The following is a 25,437-nucleotide window of genomic DNA, read 5'->3' on the forward strand; positions in this document are numbered from 1 at the left end:
CTGCAGCCGCTGCCGCGCCGCATCCTCCGAGATGCTCAGGCTCGGCCAACCGAGCCCGGCGCTGCCGATCGCCGAGCCCGCCCACAGCAGCGCCCGGCGCCGCTTAACCCTTTCCCCAGGGCCCGGTCCCGACCTCCCGCCTCAGAGGTCCTCGGGCCCGGGAGGGGCGGGCCGGGGTGACCCCCGAGCGGGGTGGAGCCCCCGCCGCAGCAGCCCGGAATAGGGGGGCATTCTGTTTGCACACCGTGTGAGACGGGGAGCTCACTCCCTGATACCTCTACACCTACTTCCTTTTAGGGATTCCTCCATCCGTCCCTCCCCCTGCCTCCCTATAGGTCACTCCTACCTACAGTTTGACGTCTATCCTTAAGATCTGCTCTGATGCACAGTCACACATTTTAAATAGAAATGAGATCATGCTGTGCACATTGTTCCTGACTCGCCTGGCCCGTTCACTTTGCCAGATATGTCAGCCTCCACTTCTTCCATGTGCAAAGCGACAGACCCGTCTCGTTTCTGGCTTGCACTGTTGAGAATGGCGGCATGTGGTCAGCTTGTGATTCTTATTTACCCAGGTCCTGAGGTTGGGCATAGGGTGGTTTCTACCCTCTTGCCAGCAGGGACTGTTCTGCAGACGCCTCCCAGCGCTGGCACTGCCTGTCTGTCCGTCACTCCCTCCAGGGCATGCTTAGATGGCTGGGTCTGCAGAGACACTGCCAAAATGTCACGGTCCCACCTTGGACACTCGTGACATCCTCAGTGTCCACTGTTAGGTTGAATACATTAAGAGAAATTCGCACAAAGAATAGAGGTGGTCCTTAAAAATGCTGTAGAGTTCCTAGTGACTGGAGAAACTCCCAGGGTAGATGGTTGTTTACTAAAGTTTCAGTCTTTTGAATGCTAAAGCTCATAGATGCTATTTGTCCCAATTCAAGTAACAGAAATGTTCAAAGAACACACTGTCTTACCCGTGGCCTCTCCAACTCTGCCCCCTAGATGTGCCCACTGTCAATATCACGCTCCCTCCTTTGCGTATACAAGTAAATATGTGCCTTCATTTCTTTTTGGGCTCATACAGTGCATGCTGATCTGCCACTTTGTGTTGCCTTAAGCAATGTGTAGGAAGCATTTTTAAAATTTATTTATGCATACAAGAACTGGGGTACAGGCCAGGGGTGTGGGGGGTGAGAGGATTCACCAGAGACAGAGTGGGGAACAGAACAGGCAGACCGATCAAAATACACTGCTGAACCTCTCCTGCCGCCCGCTGCTCCCCTCAGCAGTGTACTTCGGTCCTTCTGCCTGCTCTGCTCCCCGCTCTGGCTCTGGTGAATTCTCTCACGCTCCCGCGCTTCTGACTGTACCCAGTGCTTGCATAAATAAATAAATAAATAAATAAATAAAACAAAATAAATCTTTAAAAAAAAAAAAATACACTGCTGAGGGGAGCAGCGGGAGACAGCAGAGGTCGGCTGGTGCCATCTGGGTCAGCTCCCCGGCTGGGGCTGGGGATAGCTTCATAGTGCTGAGACTTAACCCCTGCGCCACCCGGGAGGCCTCCACCCTTTTCTTTAAACGAGCTGCCCAGTGCTTTGTGCACTGTCATTTACTTAACTTTAGAAATATTCCCCTACTGATGGGTCTGGGTTTTTATAGCCTTTTTTTTTCCCTTCTAGAAACAATACTGCGATAAGCATTCTTATACACTGATGTGTACATCTTTCCATGCAGATGCTCTGTTCTCTCAATTTCTTGTATGGTCCCATTTTTGTAAATATCTGTCTACCTAGCTATCTTCCTATCTCTCCTGTCACTAAAAATCAGGAGGTAAGTAGTGGTTGATATGATTTTTGTTTGACTTCGCTCTTCTGTTGACCAGTATTCTATACCATTGCATGTTTATTTTGTGATCAGAGATAGGAAAGGTAAAAATTATTTTAAAAAGAAAGAAAATTTTTCCTAGACTTGAACAGAAACCTCCCTCCCAGGGTTCTCAAGGAAAGCAGAACTTGGCCATCACTTGTGTCTGACATGTTGAGTGTGAACAGCATTCAGCGCCTAGCAGCTGGTAAGTGGCGGTGCCTGCATCCAAGCTTTTCTGACTTTGGGGGAGGTTTTAGGTTTTTCCGGTTTCATCCCACCATTTAACCAGCTATACTGTTTCCTTTGTGGGCACCCCTACAGAACTGTAAAAAATCTCTCGTTTCTCTAGAATCTTCTCCCTTCAGGTCAAACACTCAGTTCTTTCAGCCTTTCCTTGAGTGACAGATTGTGACACATCTGCTGTGTGTTACCAAGTCAACACGGTCTCCCTTGCAGAATGCCCCTTGGAACTGAACAGTTAGGAATAAAGCCGAACTTTCACCTCCCTTTTCCTGGATTCTACTCCTCCATTAACATGGCCTCACAATGAATTGTTTCTGGAACCACATTACTTTGTTGCCCAGTATTGATCCACTGGGTCTTCCCCCTCTCTTTTTGTGCTGTTGGCTTCTGGCCCTCGTGTAAGGGTCTATAGTTTTTTGTTGTTTTTTTAATCCTGTTTGATCTAGCCAGTTCTAATCTTGTGGGAAGTTATCTGGATCTATATGTAATAGATAATTTGCTTTTGGGGGGCATTGTCCAAGATCATTTCTCTTCCTGTCCCCACCCACCCATGGGCAGTCTTGGTCGAGGGCAGTTCCAGGGGCACACTACAGAAGCTGAAGCCTCCAGACCTGTCCTCTCATTGCCTCCTGGGAACTCTGGTGAACCTCCTCTGGAGGTGTTGCGATTCTCAGCAGGCTCAGAGCTGGCCTGGTTCCCTTCCTCTCTTTTCCCCAAGGACAAGTGGCCAAGAGTCCCCATTTGTGTCCCTGCAAAGTCTCATTGACTTGACAGTTCCCACCCCCCAGTCCCTGCAGAATTATCCAGCTGCTCCCAGGCTGCCCCTTTGGAGCCAGGTGTCCCAATCCTCTTGTTTCCAAACTGCACATGGGTTGGGGTTCTGAGATTCCAGACAAAGGAAGAGAGATTATGATCCCTTTGGCCAGAGGCCAAGATGAAAGCAGATCCTGTGGAAAGAGGAGACTGACTGAGGGTGGAGGTGACTCTAAGTGGAGGGGGACAGGTACAAGTGTGTGTGGGGGTATCCTGGCTCCAAAAGGAGCCCCCAGCATCATCCTGAAGACTCTGGGATGGCAGAGATGCATGGGATAAAATTTCAACTTTATAGGGGTTGGTCAGTGGCTGCTTCTTACATACTAAGTCTGTCAGGAGCTTTGCTATACAACTGACGTGCTTTGTTTTTTCAAGTTCTGGCAGCAACCCCATTACTATGCTCTCCATCGTACAGCTGACAAACTGAAGCTCAGAGAGGTTAAGTAACTTGCTCAAGATCACACAGCAAATCACAGGCCCCCACACAAGTCTGACTTTACAGTCAGTGCCTTACTAGATGACAGGCTGGGAGGGGCTGGGAGGGGCTGGGAGCTCCCACCTGGAAGTGCCTTGGAAGCTGCCGAGGGAGACAGGGAAACGGCAAAGGTGATGTGGTTGGCAGTCATGACGCCCTGTTTAGGCAACGCCCAGCACTTGGCTGGCATTTTTGCACTTGGTGGCTCTGGCAGACATGGACAAAGAAAAGGCCAAAGAGGTGGGAGATGGTACAGCCTGGTCGGCCTTCTCTGTGCGGTGCCTGCTGGCCTGGACTCTGGGTGCAGCTTGGCCTCTCACCCCGGCCCCATTAAGTCGCAGGTTCCTGGAGTCTTTTTTTTTTTTTTTTTTTTTAAGATTTATTTATTTATACAAGCACTGGGTACAATCAGAAGCCGGGGAGGGTGAGAGAATTCACCAGAGACAGAGCGGGGAATAGAACAGGCAGACTGACGAAGTACACTGCTGAGGGGAGCAGCGGGCGGCAGGAGAGGTCTGCGCGCCATGTGGGACCCTCGCCGGTGGCCGGGGATCAAACCAGTGCTGCAGAGGCTGCGGGCAGCTTCGCAGCCCAGCGCTCAACCGCTGCGCCACCAGGGGAGGCCCGGTTCCTGGAGTCTTAACTCATTTCATGATACTAGCTAGATGAACCTGTTTCTTTAAGATTTTTTTTGTGAATAAGTCTGATCGTTTGGTACACATTTAAAAAAACCATTTCCCTCCTTGTATGTTCTCACTTCCATTTCCATCCAACTCTCTCTGGGTGTTCTGATTATCTTTTCCAGCATTTACACCTATTTTCTTTCTTTTTTTTGTTAAAGATTTATTTATTTATGCATACAAGAACTGGGGGACAAGCCAGAGGTGCTGGGGTGAAAGGATTCACCAGAGACAGAGCGGGAGCAGAACAGGCAGACTGACTGGAATACACTGCTGAGGGGAGCAGTGGGCGTGACAGGAGAGGTCTGCTGCGCCATGTGGGTAGCTCCCTGGCTGGGGATAGAACTTGTGCTGCAGAGGCTACAGATAGCTTCATAGGTTGCGTCTTAACCCCTTGTGCCACCCGGGAGGACCTACACCTATTTTCTTTAATGAGTTTCTTTTTTCTTTTTTCAAGATTTATTTATTTATTTATACAAGAACCGGGGTACAGGCCAGATGCACGGGAGGGTGAGAGGATTCACTAGAGACAGAGTGGGGAACAGAACAGGCAGACTGACGAAATACACTGCCAAGGGGAGCAGCGGGCGAGACAGGACAGGTCTGCTGTGCCATGTGGGACCCTCGCCAGCTGGCTGGGATTGAACTGGCGCTGCAGAGGCTGCAGACAGTTTCACAGGGTGGTGCTCTACCGCCAGCGCCACCAGGGGAGGCCCACCTATACCTATTTTCTAAACATCAGACGTACCCTGTTAATGTTGTTTTCTTCTTGTTTTAAATTTTCATGTGCTGACAGCGACTGAGGAATACGAAACTCTTCCATTGCTGTTGTCCTGTACTGCTTCAGCTTGTCACTGTTTGGCATTCACTATGCTAGAACCGCGAAACAGTTATTCAAACCATCTCAAGGAGTATGATTATAACTCCTTTCCTAGACATTGTTTTTCCTGGGGTGAATATTGCTTTTTTTTTTGTTTATTTGCTTAGTTTCTCTCCACCCATCATTCACACAGTCCCCTTTATCTTTCCTTGCAGGAGAAACAACCTGAAGACTCAGCCCACTCAGCCAGGTAAGCGTGCTATCAAGAACACAGAACACTCAGAAGGCCATAGAACACATGGTTTTGTCAGTAAATGGCTCGCAAGGGGGAGGAAGCCATGTTACAACAGACCTAAGACCGTAGTCAGAGGCCATGCAGGTGGCCTTTGAGGAAACCACCAGAGAAGACATTTAAGACAACTGGGGATGGAGGATAATTAGGTGCGATGATGGTGATGATGGTATGTGGTTTTAAGAAATTCCCATGTGCTAGAGATACTTACTGCAAGATTTGTGTGAAAGGATAGTTTCTGGGATTTACTTTAAAATATTCCAGGGGAAAAAGTGGGTTTGGAGATTCGTGGAAGGAGAATGGCAGGAAGTTGGTGTTTCCTGAGGCGGGGGATGGTGCGGTGCTGTATTCTCCCCTCTTGTGTATGTTTGACATTTTCCATAATCAAAAACTGAGAGAGATTTGCAAAGAAAAGGGAGAAAGGAGAAGGTTTCACAGGGCTGGCTGTGCGTTTTGTGAGCTGACTGTAGAAATATTTTTTGGCTCTGGAGGCTCTGGAGGGTGGAGGTTTCTGAGCCCTGCTCATCTTCCCAGGCGTCTCCAGTGAGGCAGGGCCGAGCAGGGGAAGGGAAGGGAACTGGGGCCAGAGCAGGGTTGGGAGGAAGTGTGACAGGGCCGGGATGAAGGCACTTGGGAGGCTCAGGGACATGCTGGCTGTCGCGAGACCCCTCTGCACCCAGTAGCAGTCGCATGTGCCCCCTCATGCCCCCACCTGCAGCCTGTGTGCCTACAAGAGCCTCCTCCCCATGATCCTGCGGGTCTCAGCTGCCAAGGGCTTAGGATCTTTCTCCCCTGACAGCTTACAAGATTAAATGCACGCACCTAAGACTGTTATTGCAGGTGTGCTATTCAGTTGTGGTGCAACTGTTCCACATTCAGTTTGAGAACTTTATTTTTTGTTTTTTTACATTTTAAAAGGAGAGGCTTAGTGGAGGCCCAGGGGAGCTGCCGCAACATTTTCACCGCCTGGAAAGATCTTGTTCCCATTGAGATCAGCAGTCACCCCCCACTCTGCTCCAGCCGGCCCTGACCACCACTGACTTGCCTCTTGTCTCTCTGAATTTGGCTGATTTTGGACATTTCATAAACAAGAGGATTGTGTGTGTGTTCAGTGACTGGCTTCTCTCATCAAGTGTAACGCGTCAGGGTTGCTGTTTTACAGGACCTGTCAGTCCCGTCACCATTTTCTGCCGCTGAGTAACATTCCATGGTGTGGGTGTGCCACCTGGTCGCCCACTCATCTGCTGATGGGACACTGGGTCGTGCCACTTTGTGGTTATTGTGAATAATGCTGCTGTGTGCATGGGTGTACAAGTTTCTGTGTGGTCATGTGTTCTAATTTTTCTTGGGTATCTGCCTACCTAGCAGTGGAACTGCCAGATCATATGGAAGGCTTATATTTAGCTTTTTGAGGAAATGCCAGGCTGTTTTCCAGAAGGGGTCACCCTTTCAATGTGACAAGGCTCTGGAGGGTTTACCAATCCCCCATGTCACCCGGAAAATCTGTCTGTGCCCATGTGCTTTCCTGTGGAGAGCAGGGTGAGAGCTTCTAGCAGATTCTCACAGAGGTTCTGTGATCCTAAGAAAAGCAAAAACCCCCAATTTCCTTTTGTGCCTCTGGTGCGTTCCTGGCCATCCCTCAGGATCGTTTTTTCATGTTGGAGTCTCTAGCACTGGTCACCAGACACTCAGCACTGGGGCAGAAAGTGGTTAGTGACCCAGAGGCAACATTTTTACAGGCCAAGAAGAGAAAACAGGATGGTTTAATTTATAGAGTCAAGAGTCATTTGTTCTTGATTACAGTGTTCAACATGCAAATTATACTCGCCCCTTGGTACAGAAACGGCACCCTGCCACTTCCCGGGGACAGCCAGACAGAATGATTCCCGGGCAGCCCGTGCCTACGCATCTGCCAGTAGTTGCCCTCCCTGCCTTCTCAGAGATGTGTAAGCGCCCCTCTATCCAGAGTAACTGGGAAACGAGGTCTTTGTTCAGCTGGCCACCATGTATGGTGCAGCACCACTGATGCCTCACTGCATCTGATCTATTCTGACCCCAGATCGAGACCGCGCATTGTTGAACCTGTCTTTGATGATCCCAAAGGCACTTGAGAATCTGGCAGTGTCTTAGGGTCACTGATTTCCACTGGACAGTAGGAAGAGATCTAGAAGGTTTGCAGAGTTTGTCCAGGCCCTGGGTATTCACTCTGAAGTTTATCTGAGCAAGGTTTTGACACGTCCTTCTGTAGGCTCAGAAAGCACACAAAACGCTTCACTCCCCTCACCCATAGCTCTGAAATTTTCAGTAGTGAAAATGTGTTTTTGTGTAAAGAAAGTTATAAAAATGTCACAAAAATTAAAGGTAAATTGCGGGATGTCTGGATCCCAGGAAAATAGGAATTTGCTGTGATTAGAAGTCAGGCTCACTGCACGTGGGAAGTGGTGTAACTGACAACGCTTGTCCGCAGGCTGCACTGTCGCTAAGTTTTATAGTCACTAGTTCGAGTCTCCCCCTTTCTCTGACTTTCATTACTGGAGTCACCGAAGGAAAATTTAAAATGTAAAAAATAGCTGTTTCCTCTAAGTCGCCCTATATATGCCTCAGATTTTCTCCAGTCTCAAAGAAAGGTGAACCTGGCTCAGACAGATGCATCCTCGCCCAGGCCCCTGGCTCTCACACCTTCCTTTTTATTCCCAGAGGCTCTGGCTCACACGCAAGTTACAAGTGCTGCTCTGAGCTCCCGACACAGCTCATCCCCGCTGGCGCTTCAAAAAATAGACGTCTGTAATTCCTTCTTGAACATGCCCTCAAAGTGGAGGTCTTTTGCCATGAGCTCTTCTTCCACATCATCCAGTGCCCACTGGTGGTCGGTCAGCTCCAAAGCTTCCCACTCTGTCTGCAAGGAAGAGAAGGGTGGGCAGGGAGAGCAGGCTGTTACTGGCCTGCCCCCGGCCAGGCACTGGGGAGGCGCTGCGCGTATGTGAGGTCCCTCCACCCAGCAGGCCGGTGCCACTGTCTCCCCATTCAGCTCCACCCCCAATTTACAGATAAGGAGACGAAGGCTGAGAAAGATCACATAATTTGTTGGAGGTCACTGAGGTCCCTTTTGTTTATGCTCATCAGATGATGGGCCTGTGGGTTGTTCTTCTTTTTAGACTACTAGGAATAGTGCGCCCAACATTCTCCTAGATGCTTGTGTGTGGAAATACATTTTCAATTCTTCAGTATTTACCTCAAGGTGAAGTTGCTGGGTAATACGGTAATTATGTTTAACTTTTTGAGGAATGGCCAAAACTGTTTCCGAAGTAGCTGCACCATTCCCATTTCTCAGGTAGTCTGGTAATGCTGACAACTTCTGCCTTTAATTAATGGGTTTTTAAAAATGTTTTGAAATTTAACATGTACTACATATTCATTATGTACCTCACTCTAACTACTTATCGGTTGATGGATCTGGGTTCTTTTTTAAATAATTCACATGCCACAGAGTTCACCCTTTCAATGTGCACAATTTAGAGTTTTTTTTTTTTTTAAAAGATTTATTTATTTATACAAGAGCTGGGGTACAGGCCAGAGGTGCAGGAGGGTGAGAGGATTCACCAGAGACAGAGTGGGGGCAGAACAGGCAGACGAACTGAAATACACTGCTGAGGGGAGCAGCAGGCGAGACAGGAGAGGTCTGCCACGCCATGTGAGTACCTCCCTGGCCGGCCAGGAATCGAACTTGCGCTGCAGAGGCTGCGGACAGCTTCACAGTGCTGTGCTCAACCTGCTGTGCCACCAGGGAGGCCCTACAATTTAGTGGTTTTTTTCACAAAGTTGTGCAGCGATCACCACCTTCTAATCCAGAACACTTTCCTTACTGCAAAAAGAAACTGTATCAAATTGAAGACACACCAGGGGTGTGATGTGTCACCCCCTTTTCCCAAGCCTGGGAAGCCACTACTGCTTTGTCTTTGGATTCAACCATTCTGGATATAAGGTATGGCCTTGGCTGGTTTCTCACCACGTTTTAATGCTTTCTCCCTGTTGGAGCTGTAGCATGGTTCAGGATTTTATGGCTCAGTAATGTTCCATGAAATACATTCTCAAATATTCCCTTTTGTTTATGCTCATCAGATGATGGGCCTGTGGGTTGTTTTGCTTTTTAGACTACTAGGAATAGCGCGCCAAACATTCTTATAGATGCTTGTGTGTGGAAATACATTTTCAATTCTTCAGTATTTACCTCAAGGTGAAGTTGCTGGGTAATACGGTAATTATGTTTAACTTTTTGAGGAATGGCCAAAATTGTTTCCAAAGTGGCCACACCATTCCCAGCGTGGCTGAATCACACAACCACGGGGATGCGGCTTCCACTCGCATTTCCCTGGTGGCCTCTGATGCTGAGCATCTTGTCATGACCTTCTTGGGGATTTATTTACTTCCTCTAGAAACACGTTTATTCAAAATCTTTGCTTATTTTTCACAGGGTTCTCTAGTTCTTGTTGAATTCTTAGAGTTCTTGTTCTGAGTATCAGGCCCTTTGCAAACATTTTCTCCCATTTTGTGGATTTTCTTCACTTTCCTGACAGTGTCCTCTGAAGCACGAAAGTCTTCATCTTGACAAAGTCCCATCTATCTGTCCTTTCGGTAACTGTACTGTCACTGTCATATTTAAGAAGACATTGCCTGGGGCCTCCCTGGTGGCGCAAGGGGTTAAGCATAGCACTATGAAGCTGTCCGCAGCCTCTACAGCACGAGTTCGATCCACAGCCTGCTGGGGAGCAACCCACATGGTGCAGCAGACCGTTCCTGTCTTGCCTGCTGCTCCCCTCAACAGTGTGTTTCAGTCAAGCCACCTGTTCTGTTCCCTGCTCTGGCTCTGGTGAATCCTCTCACCCCCCGCACCGCTGGCCTGTACCCCAGTTCTTGTGTGCATAAATAAGTAAATCTTTAAAAAAAAAAAAAAAAAAGAAGACATTGCCCAATGCAAGCTCATATGTACATCCACGTATTTTTCTAAGAATTTTATACTTTTAGCTCATATTCAGGGCTTTGGTCCATTTAAAAATATTATTTATAAAGAGGCTTTTTTCTATTGTGGCAAAAATACATAAAACTTTCCACTTTTAATCATTCTAAGTCTACGGCCCAGCGGCACTGGTAACACTCACCACACTGTGTGGCCATTGCTACTATAAAATATTTCTAAAATCCTTCATTCCCCGGAACAGCAAACTCTGAACTGAGTGAGCAGGAAGCCTCTTTCCCGCCTTGAATGATCTTGTCAAAAGTCACTTGATCTTAGAAGCAGGAATTTACTTCTGAGCTCCCAGTTCTACTCCACCGCGCCAATCACTGGGCCCACACGGCCTTATCACTGCAGCCCCGAAGTAGTTTTTCCAATCAGAGTGTGAGCCTCCCACTTAGTTCACATTCAGCAGTTTTTGGGCTGCTCTGCATTGCCTGCATTTCTGGATGGACTTCGAGATCAGCTTGTTAACTTCTGCAAAAGATCAGCTAGGTGGACTGTCGGTGGGGGTCACGCTGGAGGATTAATTTGGAGGACATGGCCATCTCGACAATCCCCAATCCTCTGGACATGAACATGGAGGTCTTCCCACAGGGGTAGGGCTTCTTTAATTTCTCTCAGCAATGTTCTGTAATGTTCAACATGTCTTCGTTTCTTGTTGAATTTATTTCTAAGTATTCTTTTTGCTACTACTGTAAATGGAATTATTTTTTAATATCATTTCACACTTTATTATCAATGTACAGTTGATCTTTGTATATTGGACTTGTAGCCTAAAACCTAGTTTGTTAGCTCTAATAGTCGTGTGTGTGTGTGTGTGTGTGTGTGTGTGTGTGTATTCCTCAGAATCTTGAATTTACGTAACAGACGATTCTGTCTTAGGAACAAGAGACGCATAAACTAACGTACTCCATTCCCTTCCGGGAGCCCAGTTGTAAAGACTCAGGTAACTGAAGGTGGGAGGAGTGTGTACCTTGAAGGCCTTGTTGGTGTCCGCGGGCATGGCCATGGCGGCGCCTGTCATCTGCTCCTGCATCATTCGTGACTGGTCAGCGGCTGCAGCAGAAGACACAAGGGTGAGAACAGTGCTCAGAGAGCACCCGGCACCCTCCTCTTACAACACCTGGAGATGCTCGGGCGGAGGTTAACAACCATACCATAGATTCACCAGGCACCAGCTATTACCTCTCCTGAAAAGGGGACACAATGGCAGCAGGAGAAGGTAACTAGAGGAAGCACTAACCTTCACTTCAAATTAAAGGTAATTACCACTAGTCACTTTTCTTCCAGGTGTGTCACTGGCGGACTTTACACACTCGGCCTCACCCACCCTAGCCACCACCCCACAGGTTAGCCAGGAAGGTTCCTGTTTTACAGACAAGCGAACAGCACATGGGGATAGTTCAGTGACTAGACCAAAGCCCCAGGCATTAGGAAGGAGAGCCAGGACCAGGACTGGCAGGAGCCCTCGTCAGTGAAGTCGTCCACTGACCTGGGCCTCCTTCCAGGCTCAGGCTGCTGGCGCCAGACCCCTCAACGAGGGCATCTAACTTGGGGAACTAAACACTGTCCCACGACTGCCAGGGAGGATTCCACCTTCACTCCGACACTGAAATTCTGAAGACTCTGAGAATATCTTTGAGAAACTTAGCAACGAATTTAAGGAATGAAGCACAGGATAGTCCTAAAAACTGCACGACATATTTGCTTTTTCTGGTGCTGGCAAGGGAGATACTTCGATCAAAGTGTTTGCTTATGGGACCTGCTGGGCCTCTTACCATTATCCTGACCCAGAATCAGGGAGTAAATGCTCCGAAGCCCAAAGACGTTGAGGAAGTACCAGGATGCGGAACTCACCCTGCAAAGTAAATGGGAAACAATGTAGGCCGTTACCTCAGAAACTCACGGAGTTTAGTTTCCACCCCAAGGTTGTTCAGCATACAGAGAGACATCAGCTGGGTGGGTTCCACTCATGCAGGCAGATCCGCAGCAGAAAGCAGGTCGTGCAGGCAGTCACAGCCCCCTGCGGGCGACTCTTCCGCCTTTAGGAGCAAGGACTGAGCTCACAGCTGGGTGCTTCACCCATCAGGGACTGTGAGGTTTGTTTATGTTCCTTTCTACACCATGTCTCTTGAAACCATTTATTATTTTTAATTACGACAACACATACCTGTTATCTATAATAAATGCAAACAATACAGGAATACTTAATAAAAACAGAAAGAGGCTCCTGACCAGACCCCATCCCCTCATGGAAGGCACAAGTGATGGCAGGGTCCGTTCTAAAAAGGGCTAGAGCGACTTTTAGGAAACATCACAGTGCTGAGACTGCAGCTGCCGGGAAGGCCACTCCAAGTCCTGAACTTCTCCATGACGCTTCCCTTAGCTTAGGTCCCACGTGCCTCCATTAAATACACACGCATGTAATAAAAGCTAAGAGAAGCATGATAAACGGCACACGGAGGGGAAGAATCTGCACTTCCTTCCAATCCCTGTGGCCCTCAACAGCAGGAGTCTCCTCTGGCTACTGCACAGGCCGCAGGGAAGTAAACGCTCACTGCTCAGGGAATGTCGCTGATCTGCAGCCAACAGAAAGCCAACTGTATATCCAGGTTCCAGCTTTCCCTTTTCCAGCACGCGGGTCAGTCATGTACCTGCCTGGATGTTGACAAGAGCAGAACAAACTTTTCTGCAGCCCAAGAAGCTTTTGTTTCGCCCAGTGGTCCTGGAAGGCCAAGGTCAAGCCACTCCTATTAAGCACAGACTTCCTCTCTATGGAGTTGTGCAAACCAAGACTTTCCCTGCGCAGGGCCTGGCCTGCCCTCCCTGCAGCCAGAGGTACTGGGAGGTGAGTCAAGATTGCCCAGGCCGCTCTTGCCTCGCTACCTGTTATGCCAGTCTCTGGGAAGCCACAGACAGAACCATCTGGAGAGGAAGTAGCACTACAGGGTTCCAGATGCTACAGCAGTGTTCTAAGGGCTTTTCGGATTTGAGGTTTTATTACTGTTAGAATAAACAGTGACACAGAAGACACGAGTGCTGGGTGTGGCCGACTCTGTAGTCCAATCTCAATCCCTCCACTCACTTCACTGGTTGGAATGAGGATAAAATAAAATATGCGGAAAATACCTAGCACAGTGACTGGCGCCAATGCAGAGTTAATGTTATTAGCAGCACCTATTGTGGAAAAAATAACAAACACCCACTCCCTTAAACTCCAGGATATTGTTAAAAGTCTGCCTGGCCTGAGATCTGGGCTTCATCTGTTAACCTTCAGGGAGTGGACACATCTGCCTTGTGCTCTCAGTCCCAAAACTCAGAGAAGAGGATGACGCATCCTCTCTTTCTGTGGGACCCACATAAGCTGTGCCGTCTCCACCCACGGCACGCTGAGTGGCATTCTGATGGGGAAAAAACTCTAGAATCCTAGTCCAGTGAGGCATGGAAATTGCAAATCTTCCTTAAGAGACACGGGTTTTAGTATTGGTTTGTGCTTTTATTTATTAAAAGCAAGTTCTTACCAGGATGCATCTAATGTGAGCAGTTCGATTCCTTGCTGCAGCATGGGCTTGAAGCGGAGGGTCAGGGGAAATGGGACCTTGGCTGCAGGAAGACAAAAAAAGCTCCTGTCACTCGTCCGTCACCCCAGCACACTCCGTGCGACTGCTTGTGCTCGGCGCCTGAGGCGCTGGGAGCTCTGAACTGCACAGAGTTTGGAAATGATCTCCAAGAGGAAATCTGTGTCAATTTCTGAAGAAATAACAGGCAAATGTCACCATGCCATGGCTGAGCGCCAGCCTCCTTACTGCTCACGAAGCAGGGGCTTGAACTGCGCCGTGACAGAAAAGCTGACAGGAACCCGCACGAACCCCTTAAACCCGAGTGGAATGTACACACACAGAACCGCACGGCTAAGAAACCCCAGTGGCTTGAATAAACTCAAAACAACTGATTAATAGACAAAGTGAAGTCGAAATAGCACAGGCTCCACCCATCTACTCAAACGAACACCAAATTAGTTCTGGAATCAAACCAGCAAGTCAGTTGTTCGAGTCCTGACTGGGGAAAAAAGCACCCACATCACGAACTCAGAGTCAGTCTGGGGAAAGGGCCATAAACCACACAACATTGACAGTTTTGCTGCAAGGATGTTGTCGGTTTCCACCCGAGGACACAGGGCCCTGCGGCATCGGCGGCTCAACAGCACGTGGCTTCCTCAGGCCAGGGACGTGGGAGAGGAACACGGATGAGGCGAACACCTTGTCTTCTGGGGCGGTGACTTACTTGTGACAAAGCCCGAAAACGTCATGTTGATCCACCCGCCAATCAGGATCATCGGGAGGACATTGGTCACGTTGCCTTTCATCATGTCTGTCAGCATCGTGGGATCTGAGGCAAAAGCACAAGCGGCCCGACGTCACCCCGCTGTAGGCCAGGACTTCCTCCTGACTTTCTAACATTCTAAATTTATTTGATAATTAAAGTAATATAAGTTTACTGTAAAAAATTCAAATGATATAGAAACACAGGATACAGACAGTTCCTGGGCCTACTCTGTGAACACTGGCAGCAGTGTGCTGCACAGCTTCTCCTCTGTCTATAACGCACATGCACCACACAGTTTCATAACACATCTGATAAAGGGAAATTACACTTACTGCACTGCTTAATTTTTTTTTTTTTTAAAAAAGACTTATTTTGGGCCTTCCCGGTGGACCAGTGGGTTGAGTGCAGCGCTGTGGGCTGTCCGCAGCCTCTGCAGTGCAGGTTCAATTCCCGGCCGGCCAGGGAGATTCCCACATGGTACAGCAGACCTCTCCTGTCTCGCCCACTACTCCCCTCAGCAGTGTATTTCGGTCCATCTGCCTGTTCTGTTCCCCACTCTGTCGCTGGTGAAGCCTCTCACCCTCCCACGCCTCTGGCCTATATACCAGCTCTTTTATAAAAATAAATAAATCTTTAAAAAAAAATAGATTTATTTATGCATACAAGAACTGGGATACAGGCCAGAGGTGCGTGGGTGTGAGAGGATCCACCAGAGACAGAGTAGGGAACAGAACAGGCAGATCTACTGATATACACTGCTGAGGGGAGCAGTTGGGGAGACAGGAGAGGTCTGCTGCGCCATGTGGTTCAGCGCCCTGGCCAGGGATCCAACTTGTGCTGCAGATAGCTTTGTAGTGCCGAGACTTAACCTCTTGTGCCACCAGGGAGGCTTCCCCTCCCCCCGACGCTGCTTAAATTTTTAAAAAATTACTATATTATGAACAGTATCTCCAAGTGGTGTCATTCTCCATTTTAGTGTCTGCACAGGAGTCCGCTGTGTGGCACGCCTATCACTTTGGGGGGAATCAATACATTATTTCCAGTTTTTTTCCTCTAATAAACAATGCTGCCAAGTCACACTGTCCTTCAATGACCGTGAAAGGGTCTAATTCCCATGATCTTCACAGCAGCAGTTTTGGTCCAGTTTTTCAATCTTTGCCAATTTAAGTATCTATCTATCTATCTATCTATCTATCTATCTATCTATCTATCTATTTATTTATTTATTTTTTTGCTATTTATTTAATGGGCAAATTATTTTAATTTGCTCCACAGATTTTAGTGAGGTCAAATATCTCTTCATCTATTTATTGGTCTTTTGGTTCTTGTAAATTTGTTTGTTTGTTTTTTTTAAATGGCTTCTTATATATATATATATATTTTAAAGATTTATTTTTATTTATTTATACAAGCACTGGGTACAGTCAGACGCGCGGGAGGGTGAGAGAACTCACCAGAGCCAGAGCGGGGAGCAGAGCAGGCAGAAGGACCGAAGTACACTGCTGAGGGGAGCAGCGGGCGGCAGGAGAGGTCTGCGCGCCCTGAGGGACCCTCCTCCAGTGGCCGGGGAGCAGCTGGGGATCGAACCGGCACTGCAGAGGCTGCGGGCAGCTTCGCAACCCAGCGCTCAACCGCTGCACCATTGGGGAGGCCCGTAAGTTTTTTTTAAAAGGATTACTAAACTAAATGCTAGTACCTCCTGTCTGGATTGAAATTCTGGTTGTTGCTCCTAAAGAAATAGGTGCTCAAATGAGGGTCAGTCAACACAGAATAAAACATTCTTTTGCATCTGGTCAAAAATGCTGTATTTGTCGCATCCTGGGATCACTGGAATAAATCTGTAAAGCAACAAGTCGTAGGGGGCCCTGCAGTCCTGTCTGACAAGTGGATGGCTGGTGTGGGGAACAGTGCAAGCTCCTCCTCATTCAGGAAGAAGCAATGGCCAGCTGGGAGCTGGGAGCAGGGGCAGGCACTTCTTCTAGGTGCCCCACGGGGCCCTCTGTCCTGAGGGATGGCACAGCCGAGACGAGGGCCGGTGGCTCCGGCTTTCCTGCCCTCTCAGCCCACGGCTTTTGTTTTGCTTTTTTTTTTTTTTTTAACCTACTTTCAATGCTGAGTTTCCCAGATTCACTTGAAAAAGAGAACTCTACCTCCTTCCACAGAGCCCTGTACTCGATGATCTCTGTGCTTCCTTAGGATACTACATTCGACAACTTAACATTTAAAACAAAACACCCCCCACCCCTCCAAACAGTACCTCAAGTTAAAAATCTTCCTTAAAGACGGGAAGGGAATAAACATACCAGTCATAGGAGAAGGAGGCACTACCTTCCTTTTCGTTTTTTTGAAAAATCCATCCTCTGGGTTGTTGAAGTAATATTTTCGTGTCAAGAAGGACTAGTAGAAAAAAAGAGCCCTTTAAGTTTCAAAAGGGTGACATAGCAAACTGTCAAACTTCCCCCCAAGGTTTAGTCAGAAGGCCCTTGAATATGCTGTTACACTCAGAGCTGGCAACCTACTTGGCAGTCAACCTGACACTTTAGCTGAGTCACATTTAAAAACAATTTCCTAAGGAGGGTGAGGTCACAATGACAGCAGGCACCGCTGGCTACAGCCTCATCCCAGACTTGCCAGCCTTCAGCTCTCCCCAAAGGGTCCCCTTATAAAACATTCAGATATCTACTGCCCTCAACAGCGAATCATGGAGCTTTTAATAAAAGATAAATGAGTACCTGTTTGGGAATGTATTTTCCATTTTCCCTGAGGACTCTGCTTCGAATGAGGACTTGACTGAAAAATACAACCAAGACAATGAGATTTTTAAAAAGCGAAACACTAGAAGAAAATGAGAGGATAAAGTAGAAGGCCTATTTAAACAAAAGAGAGGGCCTCTTTGGCGACAGTCCTGCGGGAAACATCTCAAAATACAAACACCCTTAAGACCAAATAACGTATTTAACCTAGCAACTGGGTTCTCAAAAAAGCCATCTTTCAAAAGTGACTGTGTTTCTGAACAAAGATTTCTCAGGATGGCACTTTTCAGACATTGCTTTTTGTTACTTTATAATGAGCCAAGCAGGAACCTTCTGAGTGAAAAGGGTAAAAATTTGAAGAGAGGTGGGGGCAAGTGGAGGGAGGTGAGGATGAAAGGAACTTTTCAAACCCACAAAGAATGGCTCCAGGGCTTGAGACGGTTGTTATCTGGCAGCAAAGAGAAGTTTCACCGAGGATCCAGGCTGCTGGCGAGCTGTCAATAAACATTTACTGAGCTACCACATGACAGTATTGGTGACATTTGAACCTGACTGATCACAGAGTGCAATACAAGTGGGTGATACCGAGACACAGATACCAAATAGAGCAGAGATGAAAGTACAGATTTAGTTTAGGTTTTCAAAAGCGTTTTAATGAGGAAAAAAAAGCCCTCCGGGAATTAATAGAAATCCTTGACAGAAATTAACACAAACTGCTTGCTGTTCTCACTCGCTACTCTTTAATACAAAGCACCTGCAGTGCCTGAACTACATGCAGATTTCAGTTTCTACAGAGGCTGGGAATACACTCGTACCCTACCCGGATCAACACTTTCTTCAAGCCTTACTCTCTCCATGAAACTCTGCCCAATGTCCCAGTGGAATTCTCTCGGGTCTTCCTCCTCTTGACCGTGACTGTGTTAACTGTACAATTGATTGCTCCACACAGGGGCGCACAGAGATAACAGACAGTGCGTTGCTTCCTGGGAGCGAATCTAAAGCCACTCCAAGGCCTGAGACACTGAGAATAGGGGTTCAGAGGCTTTTATGGTGACACTGTCACAGCATCCAAATATGGGATCAAAGTGTGAGCCTGAGATAGTGTAGAAAATACAAACAAAAAATCTGTCCTTCATCACCAACAGTTTCAGCAGCCCTGAGTATAGAACAGCGGGTAAAAATTTAAGCTCTGGTATCAGAGAGATAGTTTTAAATCCTGACTCAGCCATTTGTGAGCTATGCTAGGCAAAGGATTTGAATTTCCTTCACCTTCATTCATATTCTGTACAATTAACAGACTGATTCTTAGCAAACAAATATTTCTTGTGCTCGTGAGTGCCATGTGTTATGTTAGGTGATAAGAACAGCGATTAGAAAGCAAATATCTCGAAGGTTCAAGTCCAGTGGGGAAGCGAGACATAAGAACCACAGGACTACACGTGAAATTCAGCCGGATGGTATAAATGGGAGCGTACGCCGGGGGCCTGACAGCCTGGGAAGCCAAGGTCTCGCAAAGCTTGCTGAGGATGTGTGAGTAAGTTGGCATCCATCTTAAGCGAGAGTAGAGACTACCTTGGCCAAGTGCTGGAGAGAAGAGTACAGGCAAAAGTCCTGTGGCAGGACTGAGTACAGGTCTCTCAGAACGAGAAAAACCCATAAGCGGGAAGAAAAGGAACTACGGGAAACTTGGGGAAAGTGAGTCTTGGAAGATGGGCAAGAGCCAGACTACACCAGGCTATGCAAGTCCCACTGTATTTTTTTTTTTAAGATGTATTTATTTATTTATGCAAGCACTGGGTACAGTCAGAAGCGCGGGAAGGTGAGAGAATTCACCAGAGCCAGAGCAGGGAGCAGAGCAGGCAGAAGGACCGAGGTACATTGCTGAGGGGAGCAGCGGGCGGCAGGAGAGGTCTGTCGCGCCATGTGGGACTCTCGCCCCGTGGCCGGGGAGCAGCCGAGGATCTAACCGGTGCTGCAGAAGCTGCTGGCAGCTCAGCTGCTGCGCCACCAGGGAGACCCCCCCACTGTATTTTTTTAATTGTGGTAAAAAAAGTTCCATCTTTACCATATCTAAGCGCAGCTCAGCAGTGGCAAATGCATTCCCATTGCTGTGAAACAGAGCAACTTTTTAAGCTTACAAGTCTGAAACTCTACCCACTGAACAACACCTCCTCTTTTCCCCTGCTCACAGCCCTTGCTAAGCAGCAGTCTACTTCTGGTTTCTATGAATTTGGCTCACAAAGATGGAATCTTAGTTAATTTGTCTTTTGTGTCCGCTTTACTTCACCTAGCACAATGTCCTTAAGGTTCGCTGATGTTGTAGCTCGTAATATTTCCTTCCCTTTTTAAGAGTCCCACTGTATTGTAATCTTTATTTTAAGAGTGGTGGAGCGGAGGGCCTCCCTGGTGGCACAGGGTGTTAAAGTCTCAGCACTACCAAGCTGTCACCAGCCACTGCAGCACAAGTTCGATTCCTGGCCAGGGAGCTGACTCACATGGCGCAGCAGACCTCTCCTGTCTCCCTGCTGCTCCCCTCAGCAGTGTATGTCAGTAGATCCACCTATTCTGCTCCCCACTCTGTCTCTGGTGAATCCTCTCACCCCCTGCACCTCTGGCCTACACCCCAGTTTTTATATAAATAAAAATAAATCTTAAAAAAGAGTCAAGGTGGGGAGGAAAGGAGACCTCTGACACTAGGAATATGAATAGATGTAGTTGTTACGGAAAATGATGTGGAGGCTCCTCCAACAGTTAACAAGGGAACTAGCATATGACCCAGCAACCCCACTTTTGGAATCCCCATGCTCACTGCAGCATTATGCTCAGCAGCCAGGACAGGGAAGCAGCCCAAGTGCGATGCCAGTGGGTGAATGGGTGACAAAGATGTGGACGCGTACAATGGGGTGTTATTCGCCACGGGAACAAATGAAATCCTGCCGCTGCAGTAACATGGACGAGTGTAGAGGACATTATACTGAGTGAAATTAGGAGTCAGAGAAAGATAAACACTAATTATATGTAAATGTGCACTCTGAAAAACAAGCCTAACTCATATAGAAACATAAGGAACGGTGCTTGCCTCAAGGTGGGGAGAAGGGGTTATACTTAATGGGTTAGTTTCTGTTTGGGATGATGAAAATATTCTGGAAGTAGACAGTTGTACAATAGGAATATAGGTAATGCCATTAAACCGTACACGTTACAATAGTTAAGATGGTATATTTTTTACTACACTTTTTAAAAAAGGGCAAAAGGGATGTACTAAATGATTTTATTTATTTAAGATTTATTTATTTATGCATACAAGAAATGGGGTACAGGCCAGAGGGGTGTGTGTGTGTGTGTGTGTGTGAAGGGATTCACCAGAGACAGAGTTGGGGACAGAACAGACAGACTGACTGAAATACACTGCTGAGGGGAGCAGCGGGCAAGACAGGAGAGGTCCGCTGCGCATGTGGGTTGCTCCTTGGCCGGGGACTGAACTCGTACTGCAGTGGCTGCGGATAGCTTCATAGGTTGCTTCTTAAATCCTTGTGCCACCAGGGAGGCCCCATGATTTTAACGGATATTCATATACTGCTTCATTCTAAGCGGTTACCGCTGTACTTGGCAAATCCTAAGCACTAGATTAATGGTTTTTCTTTTGCATTTATCTCTTGGACTGAAACTGACTGAGAATAGGATCCTGACTTTGCTTATTTTGTGCCTGGTAGTACACAGCACAGGGCAGGAAACATGCAAGGTCAGCAGTAAAAACTTGTTCACTGTGGATAAGTCAAGACTTCTACATACACTGTGATGAACAGAAATTCAGGTAGGTCTGTATTTACACCGCTGAGCACTTCTGCAGAACTGGTGCTGAGAAGGGTGACCTCGAGGCAGCTTAGCCTCCTGAATGACGACAAGCTTAACATTACCCTGTGTATTCTGAACATGGGGCTTATTACGCTGAGAACCATACATGTACTGGGGTTTGCAAATTCTCCCAGTTTTTAATTTTGCATTTTCATTTCCACTAATAGCTTAAACAAAACAAACCAACCAACCTTGTACTATATATAAATTTAAAGCTTCTCTTTTGCAGTGGTAATCTGCAATTAAAAAAATTTTCTTCAAGTAAAACTTTGATTTCTAAAGTATTTCTCAAACTAGAGTCCTATATAGTTTGTTTGCCTTTTTACCCCTTCAATCTTCAAACTTAGGAACATCTTTTACATACATTCTACCCACAAATATGTGTATATTAATGTATTTTTCATTTTTGTATACATTTTAAAAATACTTACTAAATTTTGAGGTAGTAAAAGTTTAATAATTTACATAATGTCTCACTACCACCCAGGTTAATAGAAACTTACACCACATTCAGAGGAAGGTTTTACAACTAAAAAACATCTTTTGCCTTGGACTTAGGCCAGTTCAGAACCAGCTGCTCAGCATTCTACCCACATTCAAATGATGACCTGGTGGTTCTCCATGTGGCACTGCCCTCTAGCGGGCCTTAGGGACATCTGTGGAACTTTTGGGGTTGTCCAAGGATGGGGTGGGGTAAAAAAGTGAGAATCAGTGTCAACTGTCAGGGTTAACAAGGGATGTTAAGTGTCCCTCAATGCCGGGGCAGTTGTGTAATAAACAGAACTGTTCATGTCTCACACTACTTATGAATATCTCATGGAATTGTTATTAGTTGTCTGCCATCAAACCTACTTCCATTTTTTTTGGGGGGGAGGGAATGATGTCTATATGCACTACATTTACAGGTACACAACCACTAAGTAAATACAGTCAACTCCCACTTTATAACTGGCCGACTATACAGTCAAATCACTTTACGATGAGTCCGTACTATTAAAATATAAATCACTTTATGGTTTAATATTTACATTATGATTGCTGCCAACAAATGATGTGGGTGGGGCATCTGAATAACTGTTAGTATGTGAGTCAATCACAGCCTATTGTCAGTTTAAGGATCTTTTGTTGCATGGATCCACTTTTTTTTCAGTATTGAAATGTTTGTTTCTGACTGTATGTATCCTTTACCACAAGTGGTTGTTGAATTGCCTAAAAATACTGTGCTAAATTGTAGCCATGGATCCCAAAGAGTGTATTACAAAGAAAATTTCAATTAAATCTGAAATGAGAAAAGATAAAAAAGCAGGTTGGTAGTGTAAGTTAGTGATTGGTATGACAGTTTGGTTTTTCCACCAACCACATTAGCAAACTCTAAGTAATTGTAATATAACCTTTTCTAATTTAAGTTAATTTACACAGTTCTAATTTCATTTTTTAATATCAATAAAAATGAAATTCTTAATATTTCTGTTGTTCTATTATATAAATCACAGTATTATGTAAGCTTAGCTATGTGCTGAAAATTGTCTTAGAACAAATAATGAAATATCCATGTATTGTTGGGTTCACATTATAATTTTTTCATTATATAACTGCATCTGTGGAACAGATTATTATTGTAAAGTGGTGGGGGGAGTCTACTGTATAGAGAAAACTGCACTTTGTTTTGAACTTTATCAAGAGCAGTTCACCATTTAGGAAAATCACATCCAAGACAACATTGCCCTCTGTAATATCTAAGTAGTTCACACAGATTGAACCTATCCCGATTATGGTGATCTTTTTTTTTTTTTTTTTTGGTGGGACCCTCTCTGGTGGCCGGGTATCAAACTGGTGCTGCAGAGGCTGCGGGCAGCCTCGCAACCCAGCACTCAACCGCTGCGCCAAGGGGAGGCCCACCAATTATGGTGATCTTATAGCCAGGTGCATTGTCCTGACTTCTGCTTTATACTTTCTAGGACAGCTGTACAAAGCATTTATGAAATGTAAATGTATTTTCCTTTTATTTTTCCTGATTGTTGCAATAAATCTTCCTTTAAAACATTCTTGAATGTAACTACATCCATTATGAATTTCATTTTGGGTTAGAAAAAGGAACTTTGGACCTGATATTCAGAACTATTGCTTTGAAAATCACAATGAGCCAGGGCAGAAAACTGTGGCAAAGAATCTATAATAGCAGGAATCGTGGTTGAGAGAATTTAACTTCAGAGTCAGACTCTTTTTTTTTTTTAAAGATTTATTTTTATTTATTTATGCATACAAGAACTTGGGTGTAAGCCAGAGGTACAGGGGGTGAGAGGATTCACCAGAGACAGAGTGGGAAATAGAACAGGTGGATCTACTGAAATACACTGCTGAGCAGCGGGCATGACAGGAGAGGTCTGCTGTGCCATGTAGGTCAGTTATGTGGCAGGGGATCAAACTCATGTCACAGTGTCTGTGGCAATACCTTGATAGTGCTGAGACTTAACCCGTGCGCTACCAGAGAGGCCTCAGAGTCAGACTCTTAAGTTAAAATTCATCTATTAGGAAGTTCTACACTTGAAGGTGTCTCTGTAAGTGGTAACATTTTATGGCCGGACAGCCTTAGCAAGTACCAGATTCCCAGCTGTATGCAACCACATACATTTCTATGTGTTTAAGACACGGGATACTCTGCATAGCCCCTGAACCAACTAAGCATATGGCCAGTACACCCGATATGCCTGCAGTCCTAACACAAGAGAAACATGGTCTAGGCTCAATTATTGGCACAGCATTTTACTATATTGGTTGTGTTGGAAAGGCTACTTAACTTCTCTGGGCTTCCTTTTCTTCAAGTGTAAAAATGGGTTTAGGATGATCTATTTCAGTATAAATGTGTGGATGAAATGAGAACAACTGATTGGCAGCAATCAATCAGTGCTCAATGTCTGAGCTCTTCCTGCCTCTTGCTGTAGCCTTCTTTTTGCAGTAACCTGACTTTTAAATATTATCCTCAGGAAATTAGTTCTGAAACTGATGCTCCCGAAAAATAATTGAGTGACTGCTGTGGTATAGTGGAGCTAGAAGTCTTGGCTTAAGTCCTGAATGACACGATGTGGAACCATGGAGCCTCTTTAAGTTTCAGTTTTTATGAGACAAGAGCATCTACTTCAGAGTTACACTGAAATTCAAATAAGTTAATGGATAGAAGTCCTTAGCATAGCATCCGGCATAAAACAGGTGCTGAATGAGGTGAGTATAATTACACCTATTTGATCGGATGTTACAAAGACTAAAAGCCAACAATGCAAAGTGCTTGGAACTCTCCCCAAGAAACAGGTAGGACAGGATAGTTCATAGCTACATAAATCCACAGAGGGGTGGTGACTAGACTAATAACTGCAACACTATTTGGAGCACTGGATAGCCCCAAATCCTGTCCTAAAGCTTTTTTTTTTTTTAAATAGTTAGATTTATTTTTTTAACTTTATGCATATAAGAGTTGGGGTGTAGGCCAGAGGAGGGTGAGAGGATTCACCAGAGACAGAGTGGGGAGCAGCAGGCGAGACAGGAGAGGTGTGCTGCGCCAAGTGAGTCAGCTCCCTGGCTGGGGATCGAACTCCAAAGGCTGCCGACAGCTTTACAGTGCTGAGAGGTAACCCCTTGCGGCACCAGGGAGATCCCCCGCTTCCCCCCACCCCGTCCTAAAACCTTTGCAGACATTATCTAAAATGTAATCCTGACGCCTGCTCTGGGAAGAAATCCTGTCACCAACCTCATTTTACAGTTGGCGAAACAGAAACATCCCATAATTCGGCCAAGGTCACCCAGCTACCGTGGGCACGACTCGAACCCACGCAAACTGACATGTAAGTCCGGCACCTTCTTGCCCAAGGTCATGGAGTGGGGCTGCCGGAGGGGGGGTGGCGCTGACCTGTCGGAGACTTGTTCCTGGGTGAGCTTCTTGTCGCTCTGCAGCAGGATGGACACGTAGTGGCGGATCATGCCCACGAAGAAGGTGATGATAACGATGGGCAGGACCACCCAGAGGCGGATGTTGGAGTCGAGCAGCAGCTCGGGCCCCGCCATCGTCACACAGCGCCGGCTCCCGGCCGGGTGTAGTGGGGTTTCTGTCCCCCGGGGTGCGGGGGCTCGGCCTCGAGTTCGCTTCCGGGCCTTCTGGCGCCCCTCAGCCTGGCTGGCCCGAGCCCCTCCTGCTCCTCGGGCTCCGGCACACGGCTCCCAGCCCGGCCGCAGGCCGTCCACTTCCGGCGCGGACGCTTGACGTCACGGAGGGCGCGCCGGTAGCGTCAGTAAGCGTCGCGCCGGGCGGGAA

General features: G+C 46.7%; 1 protein-coding gene across 1 annotated transcript; it reads right to left on the reverse strand.

The window, feature by feature from the left end:
* Window positions 1–7,862: 7,862 nt before the first annotated feature.
* EMC3 (ER membrane protein complex subunit 3) lies at window positions 7,863–25,432 on the reverse strand. Its single transcript, XM_037522616.2, has 8 exons — window positions 25,036–25,432; window positions 17,259–17,316; window positions 16,830–16,923; window positions 14,485–14,589; window positions 13,722–13,803; window positions 11,979–12,058; window positions 11,174–11,256; window positions 7,863–8,082 (listed from the first exon to the last, which is right to left on the reverse strand). Exons 1-8 carry the CDS (start codon window positions 25,188–25,190, stop codon window positions 7,954–7,956), a joined length of 786 nt encoding a protein of 261 aa, XP_037378513.1. The 5' UTR covers window positions 25,191–25,432; the 3' UTR covers window positions 7,863–7,953.
* Between the last annotated feature and the right edge of the window lie 5 nt (window positions 25,433–25,437).

This window comes from Talpa occidentalis, unplaced genomic scaffold, assembly GCF_014898055.3.
Source record: "Talpa occidentalis isolate TD23 unplaced genomic scaffold, MPIMG_talOcc4v2.1 talOcc4.10, whole genome shotgun sequence".
Taxonomy (NCBI): domain Eukaryota; kingdom Metazoa; phylum Chordata; class Mammalia; order Eulipotyphla; family Talpidae; genus Talpa; species Talpa occidentalis.

Coding starts and splice junctions, on each gene's coding strand:
- EMC3 (XM_037522616.2), bottom strand. CDS start 25,190: ATGGCGGGGCCCGAGCTGCTGCTCGACTCCAACATCCGCCTCTGGGTG. Junction 17,317..25,035: donor CAGGAACAAGTCTCCGACAG/GTCAGCGCCACC, acceptor TGTATTTTTCAG/TCAAGTCCTCATTCGAAGCA. Junction 16,924..17,258: donor GAAAATACATTCCCAAACAG/GTACTCATTTAT, acceptor TTTTTCTACTAG/TCCTTCTTGACACGAAAATA.